This window comes from Castanea sativa, chromosome 11, assembly GCF_040712315.1.
Source record: "Castanea sativa cultivar Marrone di Chiusa Pesio chromosome 11, ASM4071231v1".
Taxonomy (NCBI): Eukaryota; Viridiplantae; Streptophyta; class Magnoliopsida; order Fagales; family Fagaceae; genus Castanea; species Castanea sativa.
In genome coordinates this window covers 39,838,710-39,860,721 of record NC_134023.1, presented here as the reverse complement: position 1 = coordinate 39,860,721, position 22,012 = coordinate 39,838,710, and the positions used below count along the sequence as shown (strand labels likewise).

The window sequence follows — 22,012 nt, the reverse complement described above, 5'->3', positions numbered from 1 at the left end:
TGAATGTTAGAGCATTCACATTAATTTATTTAAAATTTTCTACCTATTTTAGTATAAAATCCTATTTATTATATTTTACAAGATCATTTTTACAAGACATCTACGTAGTCTACCTTTTATTTTATTTAAATGCTCATATATATTCTTTTTTTAAAACATTTTATCTCAAGTCTCCCTCACACATTTTCCTCTGTCTCTTTTCAGGTATCTCTTGTCTCTCCTCTCAATCTTTTGCTTTCTCCTCTTAGATTTGTTCCCTCCCATGTTCTCCTCTCAACCATCAAGTCTCTCTTCTCTCTCTTGTCAACCTTCGACTTTCTTAGATCTCTCTTGTCTTAGCTTTCTTTGTGGCAAACTTAAAGAAATTTGTTTTTCTCTCTCTATCTGTTGAAGCTCTAGGTTTGGGTTTGGTTTTGATTTTGATTTTGGGTTTGGGTTTTTCGTTTTTAGTTGATGGTTGGTTTTGGGTTGATTTTCTATCGATTTTGGGTTTATCAAGTTTGATTTTCCATTGTATTTTGGGTTGATTTTCTATTGTTATAATAGTTTTTGGTGGTGGTGCTGGTGGATGGGATTTGCGTTTGGATTTAGGTCGTGTTGGGTTGTAAGTTATGTGAGATTGAGCGAACAAGAGGGAGAGAGAGTATACTCTGAGGTGAGAGAAATTAATAAAATATCAAATACTAAGTTGCAATTAGAGCATTTGCATCAAACAATACAAAATAGAAAAATGTATTAATTTTACACATTTAACCCTCAAAATAATCCACACCAATCAAGCTAAAATTGTGTAAATTTATATTGACACTATTCATCTTGTATTTAATTTTTTATTCTTTTTTACATATCCCAATGATGAGAGAATAAAGTAGACGGCGGTTGTATGTGAAAAAAGAGAAACAATTAAAAAAAGAAGAAAAAAAAGATATTTTAATGTAATGTAATGTAAAATAGGTAATTTGATATGAGGTGCTTTAAAAAGTGAGTATATAAAATAGAAAAAAATAAGTTCTTGTACTAAAAGAGACATGATTTTTTGGCGGGTTGGTGGGTTTTTTGCACACCCCTAGTAAAGACAATATATTTACATATTTATATTGTAAAAAAATTAAAAGTAAAAAATAAATAAATAAAAGAATAATGATATGGCAGATAAGGTGGTTCAATAGGAGTGTAGCAATAATAAATGTTACGCTTCAGTTTTTAGATATATATATAGATTAAGGTGGGTGTAGCCGTGTAGATAAAATAAGGGGTGGTGATTAAGGAGTGATCAGGGTCGGCTGAATAATAAATGCAATTGATACAATCGCCTAAGACCCTCAAATAAAAAAAGGCCCCCACTTGTAAAAAAAAAAAATTATATATATAATATATTTGTTTATATATTTTAATTACAAATAAAAAGTACTTTTATTGGTCAATAAAATCCATTAATAAAGGCCACGTTATATCTTAAAATGGAGAATACTGCACAATAACAGCACACACAACTTGATAGGACAAGACTGCACAATGCTATGTACATTGTGCAGTCTTATCCACAAGCCCCAACACATCACAAGGCCTAAGCTAAGCTGGCTCCCGCACGGCCCCACACTAATTAATAAGTTGTCATATTTTTTTTAATACAAACTCTTACTTTATCAATTATTATAAATTATTATACCAATAAATAATTTGATGTATATTATATCAACTCATTTGTATTATAGTGATACTAATTTATTAAACCATGTAATAAATTAATTTTTATTTGTGCAGATTTAGACTTTAAAGTTTAAAAAATAATCCACTTAAAATAAATTATTACACCGATTAATAATTTGATATATATTATATCAACTCATTTGTATTATAGTGATACTAATTTATTAAACCATATAATAAATTAATTTTTATTTATGTAGATTTAGATTTTAAAGTTTAAAAAATAATCCACTTAAAATTTTTGCCCATCCCAAAATTGTTGAGCTGGCCCTAGGAGTGTTAGGATTTGCACATCCCTGGATCTCATCACTGATTTCACTGGTACCTTGTCAAGGATGTTGTTGATTACGACGTCCTCTAGGAGATGGTTCTTCCTCTATCCAAGAATTGGTGGTTGTTGACGCGGTTCTCTCATTTGAGACATTTAAATACAACGCTCAGATAGATTGGGTGTGTTAAGAGATATAGAGCGAGGAATATCTTATGGGTTACTAGACTCAAATTCAGATACAGATCGACGGCTAAAAATGGTGTTGAAGTTTAAAGATCAAATCCAGATCAACGAAAATGGTTTACCAAACAAACTGAGACTGGTGTTTTCCATTGAACAAAGATTTGGAGTTAGAAAAAGAAACTTCTAGCATCAAAGTAGATAATTCATGATCTTCAAAATTCCAAGTATTTACTCCTTCAAAAATAGACATAAAGGTTCCAATGTGGACTAACAAAATTCAAACTATTTGTCATACACTAGGGCCTTGAGTAAGAGAGAAGCTTAGTTCAGTCAGCATACTCTAGTCAGATATACAATACGATTAAAAAAGAACCCAATTCATACTTTTGTTTAACATATCCAAATTACACAGAAGTTGGTGCACTAATGAGTACAATAATAGTAATGCAATGAATTTATTTTTTATTCTGATCAGTATCATTTCTCCTGTCTCTTTATCAGACAAAAAAACAAAAGGCATTTCTCAGGTCTTTAGTATATTCTGTTCAATTCTCCTTTTCACCTTTCTCATGGTTAGAGAGGGGTAATTAATTATCAATTTCTGTCTGTTTTAAGCACCTAAACATTTTGATCCACAAGCAAAGAAGGATTACGTTGTCCAAGTATTGTTTTTTGCTAACACTACCCGACTTTAGTATGTGCACAATTAAAACAAATCACATACAAAAATCAAATACCAAAACAGAATAGAAGGAAAAGGATGATGTAAACTTGGGATAAAAATCTAGCTTTTAGCAAGACTACCATGCCTACTACCAAGGGAAAAGGAATAACAAAGGTTTAAATCCATCTATACTGCTAATGACTTCACTTCTTATACGCACACTATCATTTGCTTAGTAAGATACCACGTTTGCTCCATCAAGTAAAACAAGACTCTCCATGAAAGTTGCTACATATGAATGATTTTGGATATTAAGATCCCTCTTCTCATGTAGAGTTTCAATGTCAACTAATACAAACTTAAATTCTTGACTCTCTACTCGATCATTGATGTAGCAAACCAGAAGTGAACCATACTCCATAAAGGCAGTGCAATGAGCTACTCTTTCAAATGGTACAACAGAAAGTTTAATCCAAGACTCAACCACACCATACTCCTTCATCACCCATATGGAGTATTGGGTGCGATGTTGTTCACTCCGTGCCCATGTAATAAAAGCCAGTTTCCCATTGAATGATGAAAGAAATGTCTGAAAGATGTTCTCATTGGTAGACCCATCAGGCAATGCTAGCCTTTTGAATTTCTCGTTATTGACATCAAATGCCATAATCATTCTCCTCCTGCGATTCTCTTCTTCTTCTACGATACGTGACATCCAGTGCAAAGCTCCATTAACCAATGGGATTGGCAAAGGATAGTTTTTATCATAGAACAAAACATCTGTTGTCAACGTCATTCCAACACTTCTCCAAGAATCCGAACTTAACGTGTACACCTCAATCTCATGAGAACTCACAGGTGCAGAGAAAGGAGAACGTGAAATCCTCACAACCTTGTAGTCATTATTCTCGGTATGATATGCGAATCCGAGTGTAGCAAACCTTAACTGTCCTAAGCAAGTATTGGGCAACCTCTTGAATATTCTAATGCTGGGATTCCACAAATATATACAATAAGCCGAAGTGGCAAAACACAATAAGCCATTGCAGGAACCGACTATTTGGGCACAACCAAAAGGAAAATAAAAGGGAATTCTAACCTCAGAAATCTTATCAAACGTGCGGTCCAAAGCGACAGTACAAACTGTTCTTTTAGTATTAATAGAAGAAGAATAAATATCTCTTACACATGGCATGTGTATGACATAACCATCACCATGGGAATCTTTGCTGTTATTAAGGTGGGTGGAAATGAAATCAGAACTAATAATTGAGGAGTTCCAAGACTTAGAAACACACCTGAATCTCATCAAAGACTTCACTGGTAGCCTTGTCAGGATGTTGAGTACGATGTCGTATGGAAGATAGATATTCCTCCGTCGGAGGGTCGGTGGCTTTGGACGCAATTCTCTCATTTGAGGAACTGATTCAGACACAGCTCGGCCAAAACATACTGGTGTTCTCCACTGAACATTTTGGTGCTGGGTTGCTTTTTGTTTTTGAAGATAATGGTTGTCGGCTTGTCTGGTTGTTTTTGGATATAATCTATTCTAATGCTTCCAAGTTCCGACACTGGTACACTCCATGATTTGTTTGATATTTATAAAACACACGGTTCCTACACTTAGTCCACACGGTTTCTCCACGCACAAGACAGCTATTCCTTTATTTTCAAATTGAAGAATCTGGCTATCCAATTTTTTTTATTAAAAAAAAGAAAAAAAGAAAGAAAGAAAGAAGCAAAACACCATAATTGTCCCAAAACAGCGTCGTTTGTTATGTTAAAGTCCACTTACTCGCTCAACGCTCACTGCAGATATCTTTTTATACAGAAATTCTATTCACACAAAAAAATCTGGCGGATTGTTACTAATAACTAAAAAAATTAATGTTAATAGTGGATTCAAGAAAAAGTCTATTCATACAAAAATTTTGACATCTGCTGGCAGATTATTAATTGTAAGTAAAAAATTGAGTTAGTAGTGGACATAAATATGAACCAATACAAGTTTACCCATCTAATTGGTGTAAAAAATGTTGTCAAATTTTTTTGGTGGCATAAAGTTTGGCTCAAACCACTAATTAATTTAACCTAATTAACTAAGTCTATGTAACAAGATAAATATCATCTTCTTATTATTAGTGATTGGAGACTTTGAGTCAAAACTTTTTCCTTTTTCTTGTTGCACGTACCATTGCTCCTTTTTGTATTTTTGGGGCTTTCTAATTTCATGAAAAAAGTTAGTGCTTCGTTTTTGAGTTATCTATCTTAAGGTTTATATAAGAAAAAAAAAATACTGGGAGAAAAAGATGAAAAATGAAATCCTAAAAATTAAAAACTTAAAAATGGTATTGGTGGAACCTATAAGAAAATATCTTCTGAAACTTCAAGGTTATAAAAAAAAAAAAATGATATGTCCATAATATTTTTACAATATTTTTATAACAAATTCTAAATGGTAGGTTGTTAGGTTGTTATTGTTGAGGCAAAAAAGTAATCTTAGTATTAGGTTTAAATTTGATTCAATAACAACAAATTACCTATGATTTGTTGTAAAAATATTTTAAAAATATTATGAATGTAGTTTCTTATAAAAATATATGAGTTGTGAGGATGGCATGAAAATTAGATAATTAACCATTTATCTATTTGATGTTGTTGAAAGTTTAATATATTGGAAAGATGCACAAAGGTCGGAGCCTGGAGCATGTTGGTGGCACCTTTGTCAAGAGAAAAAGGCTTAAATCATAAATCGTGAAATTATAAGTTGTCTTCATTAACCCATGATAGAAGTGCAATACTGCAATAATGAATTGGGACCAAGTCGGAAGAATGTTTTTTTCTCAAAAATAAAACTCAGAAGAATGTATTGAAGAAAATGCATAAAGCCTCGTATTTTATCTGTGGTGTGAGTTGGGTAGAAAGCTTACATTTACAACGTAATTTAAATGTCATATGAATTATAAAATTGACTTAATTATTTCCTGTATTTTTAAGACTTGAATTAATTTTACCAGGTTAGCTGAATCATAAAAAATAAAAATAAAAACCCCTAGGGTAGTTGGGATTGTTGCTTTATCTTATACGAATTCCAACACTTGTAATTAACGGGGTGACTTTGTGCTGGCTATGTGGGGAGATTTTGACCTCCGGCTTTGTTAATTAGCCGTTGATGGGATTTTTTTTGTTTTATGTATTTTTTTTAGTGTCTTTGATGTTTACTACTCAGCAAGGACAAAATTCTTTTATTTAAAAATTTTTAAAGGGCAGTGTTGTTTGTTTTGAGTAAAATTGATTGATTGGGCTTAATTTTTTTTTTTTTATATATTTTTGCTATTGGTAGTTTTTATTGCTTGAGTAATTTTCTGAGACAAAATTGGTTACAAACTTTGTTATAACATATTTTGAAAATCTAATTGTTAGATTGTATTTTTTTTTTTGTGCTCTTAACACATATGTTAAATTTTATGCCAATCGGATATTATTTATTATAGGATCCATAAATTTATTTTTTATGCATAGTTTTATACTACAAAAACTTGCAATTTAAACAATTAATTAATAATATGGCTATTGATCTTTAATTTTCTAGAAATTTTGCAAGCATAGACGACATAAGAAGTAAATGCAATTCAATGGTGGATTTATCAAAATTCACATCTAATAAAAATATATTGAGTAAAGTTGTAGACTTCGGTTACAATGAAGTTTGTAGCCAAACTTTGTCAATTTTTTTGGGTTTGTATATTTTGTTTTAGATTTTAGATCTACATTTATTTTTTTTATAACCTTTAAAAGGAGGAAAATACTAGAATTACAAATATTTTTATAAATTATTAATATAGTTAGTGGTCATGCTTATGTAAAAAAGTAATAAAAGTGGTGGGCTCAAATGTGAACTGATAAGAATTTGCTACTTCAACAATTTGTAAAAGTATTGTAAAAAAATTTATGATTATAACATTACTCTTAAAAGTATTAATGATATTGTTAAGAGGGGGAATTTAATTTTGTAGAACAAATGCCATAATCAATCTCCTCTAACAATTCTCTTCTCGTTCTATGATACGTGACATCCAGTGCCAAAGTTACATTAACCAATGAGAATGGCAAATGATAGTTTTTATCATAGAACATAAGTAACACTATGAATGCATATTACTTTCCCCAACAAATTGGGACCACTCCTATAAGTAACACTACGAATAAATCTTTTTTACAATAATTCTTACAATTCCTTGAGACAATATGTTATTAATTATTATCTTTCACAGAGGTCTACTGACATCTCTTTATTATTTAGTAGTATTAAGAACTTATCATCTCAAAAATTGTCAGAACTCAGAAGTATTGTTTAACCAATATTTATATTCTCCCCAATCCCTATGTACACAAGGCCCATCTTTAACAAGACTCAATTAATTACCTTGACCCACCACAGAGCAAACTAGATTCTATCTTCAATGAGCCTAAAACCCAGACTACACCACTCGTCCATATTTGACAGTCTCATAAAACATAAACAAATATGAACTGAGCGGGGAGCCCAAAACGAAAAACTATAGTGACGCCTTTTACAACATAATGGATATGGGCCGGCCTTCTTGTAGAAAATAATGAAGAAGATAAACAATGTCAAATTCATAGATATATAGTGTTGGATTCATGGTTTAAAAATAATAAAATAATATGATAATCCACAGTCATGTAAAAAGCTTGGACCAAAAAAATAAAATTTTTACTTCTTATTTCAATTTTAAGAACATAGGCCCTTTTGAATATATATCACTATAAGTTTTTTTAAAAAACTTTCTCTTTTCTCTTTATATGTGTGTGTTAAAAATACTTAGTATTCTAAAAAAATAAATTAAAAACATATAAATAGTAACATATATATGACATGTAAATAAATATATAAAAATAAGAGTAATAAAATAAAGATATTATCATGGTACATAACCCCACTAAGGCATGACACTCTCGCTCTTTAAGGCATTTTATTATTATTTAATTAAAATGAATTAATATGATAATATAAATATAAAGATATGAGAGTTAATATGGAAGATAAGAATTTAATGAAATATTCAATCTTGCTTTAGAAAAGCTCTTTTATTTTTTTTAATTGTGATGATTGATAGACTGATATTTATTGAATTAGATATATGCCGTAAGCACCATGTGGTGTTCGTTGGATTTTCTCCCTATAAGTCATTTTTTATTGTGAGCAATTATGTGCCTTCCTCTTCCCTTCTAATTACTAAGCTTGCTGTGACTTTTAAGAAGAGGCCAAAGCTACAAGCTCTTGAAATACTAACAATGACCTCATCCTGACCAAATTACAAGTTTACAACTACTCTTGAAACAAACACAGCAGATAGCCAAAGGTGACACATCATCATGGGTCCATGGGATATGGCCTATGAAAAGAGCTCTAAGCTCATCTCTTCACACTTAAACACAACAATTTATCTTAAACCAAATGGGAGGTAGTTCAATGTTTACTGGAGACCCAGTACATTGATGTGTTAATACTGCGGAATTTTAAATCCTGGATTTCTGGAAAAACCATAATATTTAACCATGCAACCAATCAGTCTAGTTCAATATGCATTACAAAAATCCTATTTCATGGGGAGGAAAACAAGATGGCATTTTGCAATAGCTTTCGTTACCTTTTTGTGAGAGGCGCTATAAAATGGGCATTCACAACAAATATTGAAATCATAAATGAAGATAATTAGCGTCCCCATAACTCCAAATACAAATTTAAAGGATTGTACAAAAATTAGTTTCAGCCGAAACTGAGTCCTGAGAAACAGAAATACATCTGAGTGTACTTTGAAATCTGACTTAAGTATCCTCTCTCTAGCTTTTGACACCCTGAAACAACAATGAAAATCCAAGTAAGCATTCAAAATTAGTTTAGTTTACAAGCCTAGCACGTTTCATTGGTTTCAATTGTCACCACTTTTAACAAAATATATATTTGATATCAATTATTCCAATATAAAATAGTTTTAAGGTTTCAAATATTTTTGTTCTGCGATCAAGCTGAACACAAATAAATTGCAGTAAAAATAAGAGAAGGGAGAAGGGGGGACAATTATATAGAAAGGAAGAAACTTGTGAAACTTGTTCCGTGGGCACACAAAAATGCTTGTACAAAATAGACTGTTCTAAATTCAATCTAATGGATATAGGCTCCTATATGTTGCCAGCCAATTCCTCTATCGGTCCCTGATGCATAACATAGGGGGTTTAATGGCATGCAATATCAGGGAAGAATCACGACTTCTACACTGGCTTGATATGCTGATCTATATATTTGGAAGAAAGATACTAACAATATGATGGTTAGGCCATAACTATTAACTAGACAAGTCCGCTTAAATATGTATAACTCTCTTTTAGCCCAGAAAGAAGATTACTTAAAGGGTGAACCTATATGAGGCTTTCAACAGTATTAATTGACTTTTGAATTGTAAGGAAAATATTTCTAGAATAAAGACTAAAAATGCTTAGTTGATCATATAACTTGATTGATAAAAACTAATAGCTTCGAAAATTCTCCATGATTTACAACTCATGCACTCAATTGAACTTCATCCTATGAAAGTCATTATAAATGAAACCATATAACTCATATCTGATAAGGACTAGAACCCCCAAAAATAAATCTTGCCTCTTTTGTCATCATGAAACAAGATGAAAGGATATGTCACTTGAATACATTTCCAAATCATCATGACTGAAATCATATCTAAATTCAAAACAACATACCAGGATTTTTATCTTAGGAAAAATAATCAGACTAACGGAAATGCTTATTCATAACCAGTAGCAGTAGCCTCAAATTTGAAATTAATCCTATGAAAATCCTCCCCACTATTTAGCAAATGGTAAAGGCATAAACAGAACATGGTCCTCACCTTCTGCAGACATGTCCATAATCTGTAAATTTGTAAAAACCTGAGTCAGTATGGTACTATAATTGAAGGAAGAAAACAATTAATGATTCACTCATTCCTAATGATTGTAACTAAAATTGCTTGATTACTGTTTTCAAAGGCACAGGTCCAATGATTCTGAAGTATAAAAAAAGTTAGAGAGGGGAATATTATGCAGTATCAAGTTTTCACAAGTAAAAATTTATTTGGCAAAATTACATCATGCTTGGACAATTAATAGTACTGAATAATCTACCTTAGCAAAATCATTAGCGCAGTGTAGCAACAAGTGAAGCTTGAGACTCTATTTCCTATCTAGACCATTTATTCAACAACTCGTTGAATCGTCTTCTTTTTTCGGGAGACATACTTTCTGAAGTAATGTCACCGCTATTGCCACTGTGTGCAATTGTTTGGTTGAACTCTTCCACATCTTGCTCGTACACCAAACTGACCCCGCATTCCCTCACTCCCTCGACTGAGCCATAGTTCTCAAACAAAACCTCAATCTGACTGCATTCACCATTCCCAACAGTAGCGAACCAATCATCATGAGAAAAATACAACAGCCAAATGTGGCTCCCCAAAGCTGTCATCCTAAAGAAAGTTTTAGAGGCATAGTGACTGTGAGGCATATCACCAAGGGCTATCACACGAGCTCCAAGACCAAATGTTTCGCCAATTACATTGACATAAGCACAAAGAACGATCCCATCCACCTACCATTACACCAATTTGGAGGCAGCTCTATGCTTATTGAATTTCCCACACTTCGATGTGTTAACCATCGTGGAAGGTTATTCATTTCAATAATTATCTGGAATTCAGTTTTTTGGTAAAGGAGTCCCTGTAAAAAAAAAAAAAAAATGATATTCCATTCAACAATGTACGTGTGTGAGAGAGAGATATAGAGAGAAAAGCACCTGTTGGTAACGGTTCAATATTGTAAATGCCACTCTACGGCTACTCGCATCATACCGACTCATACAGTTCCTAGACAACCTCGGAAAATTCAGTTTCAGTTGATATTTCAATAGATCTTGCCAGACAGGATTGGCTGAGGGAACTTTTATAATTCGGGTACCTTGCAAATCAAGTTCCTTCAAACACTTTATTTTCCAAAGGCTGTCTGGCAGGTTGACAAGACAGTGACATCCCGAAATATCAAGTTTTTCAAGCGACATCAAGCTATCCATGTAACTTGGAAGACACTTGAGATGACGACAGTCTTTTAGATTTAATAAAGAAAGGGCAGCCAAACACTCGATTGATGAGGGTAGTGTCTCAATTCCAGTTCCACTCAAGTGAAGTTCTGATAGGCTTTTCAAAACTCCATTAAATTCTGGAAAGTTTCTGATTTTGGAACATCCACAAAGATTAAGAATTTTAAGGGACTCCATTTCGGTGGAAATGCAGGGAAGATTGGTAAGAGATTTGCAGTGTTGAACATCTAAGACAACAAGCCTGTTGAGTTGCCGAATAGATGGGTGGAGGTCAACCAAATTAGTGCACCAACTAAGACGAAGTCTCACAAGTCTTGGAAACCCAGTGAAGTCAGGTGTCTGAATGATATTTGCTGAATAACTCAGATCCATGCTTTTTAACATGTCCAAATACTGTTCAACCCAAAAGGAAAAGCTTCCATTAAACATAATAGTTTATTTTAATAAAATAATAAATTTTGTAAAGTAAGGAAATTTATTGAAGCCACTCCTAAAGGGAAAAAATATATATATATATAGAAAGAAAGTTGAGAGAAAAAAAAATTACCTTTACTCCTTCCCAAAGACATTTAATTTCACTATAATGTAATTTAAGTTCAACGAGTTTTTTTGGTTGGAAACTAGATGGCAAACATTTTGAAGAATAACCAAACCAGTCAAGAATTCTTAGGGAATTTGGAAGATGATTGAGGTCATTTGGGATAGACAAATTGTCAACTATAAGCAATCTAAGATTACACATCTTTGAAAAAGCTCCAGGAAAGACTTCAAAGTTCGGGTATTGTACTGCCCATTCATCAAAAGGAAAGGTTTCAAATTCCCGATATCCTCTTTCCCATTCTTGACGGTTTTCCCATTCTTGACGGTTTAGGACTATAGCTTGAATTGCTTCTGTTGCCTAAGAATCAAAAGAAAACATGGGTGAATTAATTGCATAACAAAAGATAAGAATACCATTTACTAAAGTTTTAAAGGAGATTAAAATGTCTACAACCTGGCATTTAGAAAAACAATTATCTACCACCTGAGTTTTCCAAATATATAACCTTATCTTAAAATTGTTAGTTGAACTATAAGATTGCTGTCTTCTTCATCTACTTTTTTTTATTTTTTATTTTATTTATTTATTTATTTATTAAAAAGCAAAGAAGTGGGAACATTTTTTTCTAACATTCCCATCCCCTCTATAAAAAAAAGCTTGAAAGGGTGGGTCCAACTTCAAATTCAACAATAATAATTCTAGGACTACACACTTTTACACATATTTTATCACAACTATCCCCTGCAAATGATTGTGAATGTTAGAGAAAAAAATAGTAAGTTCATGTAAAAGTAACAAACAACCAATTACAGTCTGCCATACAGAATAATTGTGACAAAATGTGTTATCATAGAATTTTCGTTCAACAATAAGGAATTTTTTTTTTTTTTACTTCATACTAATTAAGAGTCCTATTCATACCTAATAGATGGTTGTATAATATCATATGTTAAAGTTTTCTTCTCAATATTGTGTGTGTGAAATTTTTTTATATAAAAGAAAAATTAGATTCTCAATATTGTGTTTAAAATTCATTCATTAAGAATGTTAATTTTTTTTTTTTTTATAACCGTAAATTAAAACTAGAAAGGTGCACTTCTACCATTAAGGAAAAAAAAGGAGCAAAAAAGGGGGGGGAAATTTCAAAATTACTTTTAAAATGATGGAAAAAAAGTCCAAAAAAGAAGTTTCAATAAAAATATAACCTTCTGTTTTGGATAGTAATCAGGAAAGATTAGTTGATGATTAAATTAAGAAAGATGAATTCAAATTTAAAATAACACCATAATCAAATTATGTCTTGTAAAATATAAGAATGGTCCAATGACAATATATTAGCATGTTAAGCGAAAGTTTGTATTCCATGAATTATCGACATCCAGAGTTTAAAACTTTTACCACAAATGATTGAATTATCGACAAAAAATAAGCACTCTATATTTCTTGAATTACGTATGTAGATAATCACTTATCGAGATCATTTATTTAAGAACTAATTTTTTGAACTAAATTATGTAATTTTTCCTAATCAATCTTTTTCACTGAAATAAATTTATAACTTTTTCGTTGTCTTACCTTATCTTCAGTCAATACATGAAACAAATCCTCAATGAGCCACAACCTGCTGCGCTTTCCTGGCTCTCCACCTGATTCTTGACGAATAATTTCTTTACCCATTTCTTGTACTAGATCATGCATACATAATTTATTGTTTTCTATAGTTAAGAGAGATTTATCGATGAGAACACTTATACCGATTCTTGCATCAAAACCACATTTCTCTAATATCTCAACTACTCGATCTTTTGTCTTCCCTCTAAAGAAACATGCAATATCTAAGAATATCTCCTTCCACATTTCCTCTAGTTCATCATAGCTTACTTTAAGTATATTAAATATTTCTCTTTTGGGAATTTTTTTAAAACTTTCCAGTGCACTTTGCCATTCATCCATTGTTCTTCCAGCCAAAAAGGAACCCAAAGTAACAAGAGCTAATGGAAGGCCATTAGCATAGCGTACACATTCTTCGGAGAGTTGCATATAACCTTCTTTGGGTTGCTCATTTTTGAATGCTTTTAAACAAAAAAGTTTTAAAGCAACATCACTATTTTAAAAATCAGGCTTAAGTATTTTGTGCACTCCATGTTGGACCAACAAATGTTCATTTCTAGTTGTTATGATGATCCAACTCTTCAATCCAAACCAACCATACTCTCCACACAATTTTTCTAATTGGTCAATTTGGTTGACATCATCCAGAACAAGTAGAACTTTCTTCATACATAGCCTTTTCTTAATCATTTCAACTCCTTGATATACATTTCTTATATCTATATTTCTATCCTCCAAAATGTCTGCAAGAAGCTGCTTTTGTAATTGAAGCAAACCATATTTTTCTGATTCTTCTCTGACATTAGCTATAAAGCTTGAGCCTTCAAAATGACTACAAAACTCATCATAAACAACTCTAGCAAGAGTTGTCTTTCCCAGCCCCCCCATACCACAAATCCCTGTCATGCAAACTTTGTTCCCAGAATCATAATACGAAGTGAAGAATTCTTCAGCTAAAGAATCTATTCCTACCAAGTTATTGGTATTGCTTGAGACACCTGAACTCAATTTATGTAATATCACTTCTACTATGTCTTGGATAAATTCTGACTCATGGCTGCAAAAAGGATAAAACATGATGGTCCAAATTAATAATAAACACCCATTGGAGAAAGAAAAATATTAGGCAAAAGAGCAATGGCGGCTCTTTGGATAACCAAGCCTTCACTATTGACTTGGTTATCCAAAGAGCAGTGGCGGCTCCAAGAAATTTCTTAAGGGGGGTCGTTAAGAAACTTAAATTAAACAAATTTTAATAAAAAGAGAACTTAAATATATTGTTTTATTGACAAAAAAAAAAAACACAAATACAGGAAATTTTACAATTTATTTCTAAGAGTTTTCATATTTTGAAATCGTCACATGATAACTTATTATCAATTGTGATTAATACATTTAACAATCACTAACTTTACTTTTTTTTTCTTTGAATCACTAGTTTTATAACAAAAAATTATTATAACATAATAACAATATACACATGTAACAAATCCTCTGTATTTCTTGGTTATTAAATTATATAAAGTTATATTATATTTATACCATGTACACATTCACACACTTCACAATTCACACAAATAACATTATATATAAAAAAAATATTATGCACACAATTAGTATCAAACACACACGATCTCTTTTTTTTTTTTTTGATAAGTAATAAAACATTATTGAAATCAAAAAGAGAGAGACACCCAAGTACACAGGGAGTATACAGGGGGGGAACAAATCAAATACGAACATTACAAACATCAAGCAAATCCAAAATGGAAGAATCAAACACACACGATCTCTCACATATATATAATATAAATTTATAATAAAGAGAGACATTCAAAACTCACAAATACTCACATTTTACCCTTAGAATCGGAGATACGTAGAAAGTTAGATAGAGAACAGAGATGAGATAAGATTCATGAGAGAAAGGGAGAGTGATTTGTGTTAATTAGTTTTGGGATGAGCTGATTTATTTTGTTTGATTTTGGGCATTGATTTGTGATCATGGTGTGCAAGATTTAAGCCAAGTTGTGCAAAAATATTTTTAAAAGAAATTAAATTAATAAAAAATATTATATATATATTTATTTATTTATTTTTCAAGAGTGCAGCTGCCCCTGCCAAAGAGCCCATGAATCTTTTTGTCAAAGTACTAGGCAGCCCAACCACGGCCTTAACATGTTCATCCCAGACCTCGTGCCGTGTGGTCTTATTCTCCAGCTAATCGCTACAAAGCTAACTTTGATGGAGCTGCTTTTAAAGATGAAGATAGAGCTAGGATTGGGGTTATCATTAGAGAAGACAAAGATATGGTCATTGCTTCCATGTCCCAGAATATCTCTTCCTCATTCTATTCATGAGCTAGAAGCCCTTGTTGCTAGTAGAGCTTTGGAGTTTTCTCCTGATAAAGGCATTGGTTTAGCTTTAGAAGGGGATTCAGAGCTAGTGATAAATGCTCTAAAGAGTCGTCTCCCACGGTAGCCTCTTTCGGCCTTTTGATTCGGTATTTTAGAATTATTATAGAGTATTTTCATGGTATTAGTTTTTCTCATGTTCGTAGAAATGAAAACTCTGTAAGTCACAACCTTGCCAGACATGCACGTCATGTGTTGATGGAAGATGTCCCACCACACGTTTCAGATATTTTTAAAGCCAACTTGGCGTTTGTATCTTAATAGTACTTACAAGTTTCATTCTCAAAATTATTTTTATATTCTTGTTTATTATATGTCTCTTTTCTAAATTGTTTGACATATTTTTTTTGAGAAGGAAAATTGTTTGACATATGATTTAAAGAAATTGTCAAAAAATTTAATTATAAATTATTTTAATACTATGGTATAAACTTTGTTGAGTTAAATTAACTTGTGAAATAAAAAAAATTTGGTCATGGACCTTGTTTATTTTTTAGTCAATTTAAGAACTTTATTGTATTTAATTTGACCTTCCTTAGAAAAATATTTCTGGCTCCACAATTGCCAACAAAGATATAAGCTTCTGCCTTTTGAGTCGAGGCTTATATTAATGTCTTCAAATGAGTTTCTTTTTTCCATTTAATAGAAGGTGTTTTTAATTTATTTATTTTTGAATTTCTATTTTGGTGGACTAATAGTCTAATATTATCAATTATAAATCCTAGAAGCTCTGTTTCTTCATAGAAAGTTATGTTAATTCTTGAATCAAGTAGTTCCTTTTTAATTACTGCAAAGGAGCGTTTCCCAAGTCCTAAAGGCTAAGGTCACAAACTACTTCAAATAGCATCAGCACCGCTTGCAAGAAATCTCAAAATACAAAAACATTTTAACAAGTATGTGTTCTAATATTTCAATCCACTCATATTAAAGCATCAACATTGCATGTTAAAATATTATTTTTTAACACACCAAAAAACTACTTTTTCTATTTTAACATAGCATTTGATATTACACCCTACATCTCATGTTTTATTGTTCCATGTAAAACATTAAAATAATACATACAACCTATTAAAATAATATTAACTCAAACCACAACCCAAAACAAATGAATTAAAAAGAGAAGATAGAAAGTTGAATTAAAAATTACTAGATAATGACATTGCTACAGTGCCCTTCAACTCGAATTAAAAATTACTTTTTAGTTAATGACATTGCTACAATGCCCTTATGCTAGTTGAAAGGCACCGTAGCTCATGCCAATTATTTTGGTGTTTGTGACATCCACTAAAGTGATTTTTTGTGTTTGATGTGCCAAATACTAAAAACTTAGCATTTAGCACATCCAATGCTAGCGCTCTTATGCTACATTCTAAAGCTATTTATATACTTTATGGTATATGAAAGAAGATTGTCACTTATATGTCAAAAGAAATAAAATTTTCATGGCAAAAGAAATAAAATTTTCATGGAAATTACCTATCTCGTAAATGCCAACCAGAGAGATTGGCCACTTCTCTCAAAGCAGCTTTCCATGTTTTTGTTCTCTCAAAAAAATTGTGCACATAAAGGGCTTCTGCCTGTTTACGTACATCAGATGGATTTACATAGTAAAAAACAGGAAGAATTGTCAATCCTGTCTCTTTCTTGCATCTAACAATTTTTGCAAGTTCATCCAAGCACCATGTGGAAGACACATAGTTTTTTGAGAGAATGATGATAGCACACCTTGATTCTTCTATTGCTTTCAAGAGTGTTGGTGAAATAGATTCTCCTCTCTCAAGTTCTTCTTCGTCCCTGAAGGTGAAAATACCCTTGCGTTGCAAAGCAGCATATAGATGATCTGTAAAATTATTTCGAGTGTCTTTACCTCTAAAACTAAGAAAGACATCATATTTCCACCGAGGTGTTAAAGAAGAAGGTGATGATGATGTGGCTCCTGGAGTGCTCATGAAAGCCATTAGAATATACTGGTAAATCTTGAACCACGTACGTTCAGTTAAATCTGAAAAAAAAAAAAAAACAAGAAAATGAATTAGGGAAGAAGAAAACTATTTGAAGTGGGATTTTTATTTAGAAAAATGGTATAAAAGAGATGAATGCGTGTGAAAATGAGAACTATCATATTTGTGAAATGGAATAGTAGCAGTGACTATGAGGCTCGAAAGTTGAAACCTCTTGAAAGTTGATAAAACCCCGTTGCTGGATTCGGTTTCTATGAGAGAGAGAAAAAAGAGTAGAGTTGAATTGAGAAGAAGGGGTGGGGGGAGGCTTTAAATCCTCTGTTCTTGTCACTGTGGTCAAAGGACACAGAGACGTGCAAGCATTGTGTACTGTTTGTTACACGTATATGTTTTGCAAAGTCAACCGTAAATTGCTTGGAAAAACGATTTGCCATTGGAGTCAAAGGGAGACACAGGGAGGTGCATGATTTCACATCCTCATTTTTTAAACAGCTTAGGTAATTAGGTAGTGGCAAACAACGAACTAAAATTAGTCAACTACATTAAAAAAAAGAAATAAAGCAAGATAATAATGAATTTTTATTACGTTGATGCTTTTATTTTATTTTATGCAGTAGACTAATTTTAGGTCGTTGTTTTGCCACTTCCATGCCTGCTCTCATTAAAATATGAGGATGTGAATCATGCAATCGTGTGAATACTTGCCACTTCCATGCCTGCTCTACTTTTTGACGCTATATGTTACTAATTTTTTTATAAATAGCAATGAAATATAAATTTCATCACTATATGGTACTTTTTTGTGACGAAAAAATTTTTCTCACTAAAATTTGTTATTGAAAATATATTTTGTTGTAGTGACATTGATTCTAATGGCAATTCACTATACCAAGCAATTTACTGTTGACTCTGCAAAACATACATGTATACCAAACACAATAGATTTCCAAAACACCATAGGTAAAATAAGCATCAACTTCCTTATAAAATATCATAAGAAATTTCACAAGAAGTTCCCCAAGAGCAATGCTTCGACCTATCTTATACATATCATACATTTGAAAACCCTTGCGTGGGCTCCACTTAAAGTAGTTTGTAGCTTTAAGCCACCATATCTGCCAGTTGTTTTGACATAGCTTGGAAACCTTGTCTAAGTTTTCCAGCCAAAGTTCCTAGGGAGCTTCAGTTTGCGGCTTTGCACTAGCACTTCTAGTTCATCCCGGGCTTGAACTCCACAATTTGTACCTTTAGTATTTTCCATACTTCTAGCTGTTACAGGCAAAACTCCCACAGTGGTTGCCAATTTTGTTAGGTACTATTGTAATTTTAACAGTCATTGTGTTTACAAGTAGATCGATGCCTTTTATCGAGTGTTGATTTGACTGATTAAGGACTTGGATGGATTAATTGACTTTTTTTTTTTTCCTCTAAAAGGAATGGGGGTTTAGTATTGTCTCAATTATTAGGAATTTTTAAGATCAATGGAGAAGATGCTAATAACCAAAAACTATGAAAAGCAGGTGAATTATCATACTAAGTTACAAGTACCAGACCTAAATCTTAAGCCAGATCCAATGCCATTAAGTTCCAAGAAGCTGTAATTCATGGTTATGCTAAGTTTCATTGCAAATAGAACAAACTGATGCCTAAATAATTTAAACAGTAATCAAATCAATGCCCAAGTACTTTGAGCAGTATAAAGATCATGGCCCAAGCAAACATCCTAAACACCAAGTTGGCAAGTCAGATCAAAGGTAATGCATCAAAGCTCTAAGAAGATTATTAAGAACTCGGATTAAACTAAATAGAACTTGTATAAACAAAATTAATCAAAGCAACAGATGACAAGGAAGCAATTTACTAGCATGAACACCTTAGAACGGGACATGTTAAGGCTGACAGGTTTTGACATGAATTTTAAATGAATTGGGTTTGGCTTGAGGTTAAACCATGTAGTCAAATATCTTTGCCTTGATACAACACGAACATCCCAAAAAAGACTCATTGTTAGCAATACAATGGCTAACTAGTTTCAAGCTTACATTTTCCTCATTCATTGATCGATTGAAAGTACCTACTACGAAGACTATGGATGGTCTTAATTATCGAAAAAGTACCTACTACGAAGACTATGGACAGTCTTAACTTGATTATTGAAAAAGTACCTACTACGAAGATTATGGACGGTCTTCCTTGATCATCTTTATCGATAAGCTAATAGTTGTGAGGACAGCTAATAGTTGTGAGGACATGTTCGCTGTGGAAGGTGGTAACAAACCAAAAAAGGAAATTCTATGCACACTTATCCCTTGAAGTTGTAAACAATACCCCCAAAATTTGAGAGCATTTAGATTTTACACCTTGAAATTTCAAAATTTGGATTTTACTCTTTGAAAATTTATTTTGTTTGCATCAGCTACCCCTTTATCCATATTTTATATTAAGTGCCATATAAACTTGTCATGCGTGTATAGTTCATTAGATAAAATAATGTCATGTCATTTTTAATATTTTTAAATTTTTTAGAGCTACAAAAATGATGTGGCATCATTTTATTTGACAAACTAATCATGCATGGCAAGTTAATGTCATACTTAGTGGAAAATATGGACGGGGCTGTTTAGGGTTGTGTGGTTCGGTTGGTGTGATTTTTTCCCAATTTATCACTGAACCAATAAGGATCGGTTTTCTCATAATTGGAACCGATGCACACCACCTAGGGTTGGTTTTGTGACCTATAGTGATGTGGTTTTTGTGGTCGGTTTGATCGGTTTGAAATATTTAAAAAAAACTATTTTTTAAAGAAAAATAATTTTAAATAAATACATTAAAAAAAACTGGGAGAGGAACAGCTTGGATAGAAACATCTTTCCTGAGACAACACTAACAAATTTTTTTTTTTGAGAAACCTGTGAGAAATACACAAACATGTACATAATTGGAACAGCTTGTAAAAAACCTGTTCACACATAAAAAAAAAAAAAAACCTACCCATATATACAAACTTTTTTTATTTATTTAGCAAGCCGACAAAAATCTATTCACACATAAAAATAAAAAAAAAAACCTGTCCATCTATACAAACATTTATTTATTTATTTAGCAAGCTATCAAAAACCTGTCCATCTAAAAACAAAAAAAAGAAGGTCCAATTGTCCTTACATTATAGATAAACCTGTTCACACATAAACGGATAAAAACCTATTGAAGCATTCATCCATAAAACATTTCAAACATTTTTATACATAGTAAATTTCATCATTTCATTCACCATGTAAAAAAGTTTTGGAATTGTCTCAACAAGAGTTCAACTCCCAAAACATCATCATGTAGCATATAATATCATTAGTGTCACTGTGTGTGTTAGTGTTAACAACAATAAGTGTTAATGTATTTACTTAATAACGTATTACACAACCATTTGTTGTTGTCCATAGATGCCGAAAATAAAGATATAAAAATTAAATTAGCATTTTCGCAAAAGAATGCGTATTGCTTGTATCCCCAATCTCTAGTAACTACTATTAGTGACAAGTCCATTACCAATAACATGTACAAATATAATTAGCATTTAGGCAAAAGAATGCTAATTTAAGTAAGTCCATTCATCAAGTAAGTTTGTGCACTATGCTTCATCCTAGAACTCTTACAAAATACTAAACAAAACAATAAAATACATGTTGATAACAAGAAAACATTTATAAACAATAAAACATTTATAAATAGTACAAACAAATGATAATATCAAGTATACATACATAATGCTAACCACTAACTCCAAGCAAAGAGCATCACATCACTCACATTATCCAACACAACGATACTTGGATCCACATCCATAGGCATTGGGCAAGCTGATGCAATTTCTACAATCTCATTCAAAACAAAATGATAGTTAGGCATTAAGCAAATAAACAAGCAATGATGCATACAATATCATATAAACAAAATGAACAACACACACACACACACACTATATATATATATATATATATATATATATATATATATATATATATATATATATATATATTCTTTTATAGGTGTCAATCTCAAAGCCCTCCATATCCTCCACATTATCCATGCACTCCCAAAGCTTCATTGGTTCTTTTTTCTTCACGTTCTTCAACCAATTTTGGGCACAAATGAGGGCTTCAACTGTATTAGGAGATAGCGAACTACGGAACAAATCCAAATCATGTACTCCAGTACTGAAAGCAGACTCAAATGAAATTGTGGAGACAGAAATAGCCAACATATCATGAGAAATTTGGGAAAGGACTCGATATCTAAAAGAATTTATTTTCCATCACATTAAAATATCAAAGCCTTCCACATCAGGATCTTGAAAAGATTCCAATAAATACCTATTCAACTCAGATTTACATTCCACACTCTCCTCATCTGCCAAGTGTTACTTGAATATGGTATTATACCTTTTCAAGTGATCAGAAGCATTACCAAGACTTGACCCGAAGTCT

General features: G+C 32.0%; 1 protein-coding gene and 1 pseudogene across 1 annotated transcript; both read right to left on the bottom strand.

Annotated features, from left to right (window-relative positions):
• Positions 1–2,829: 2,829 nt before the first annotated feature.
• On the bottom strand, positions 2,830–4,383 carry LOC142617101 (F-box/kelch-repeat protein At3g23880-like). The gene has a single exon (XM_075789796.1). It carries the CDS (start codon positions 4,240–4,242, stop codon positions 3,061–3,063), a length of 1,182 nt encoding a protein of 393 aa, XP_075645911.1. The 5' UTR covers positions 4,243–4,383; the 3' UTR covers positions 2,830–3,060.
• A 4,084-nt stretch (positions 4,384–8,467) lies between these two features.
• On the bottom strand, positions 8,468–17,822 carry LOC142617655 (disease resistance protein RPV1-like; annotated as a pseudogene).
• Between the last annotated feature and the right edge of the window lie 4,190 nt (positions 17,823–22,012).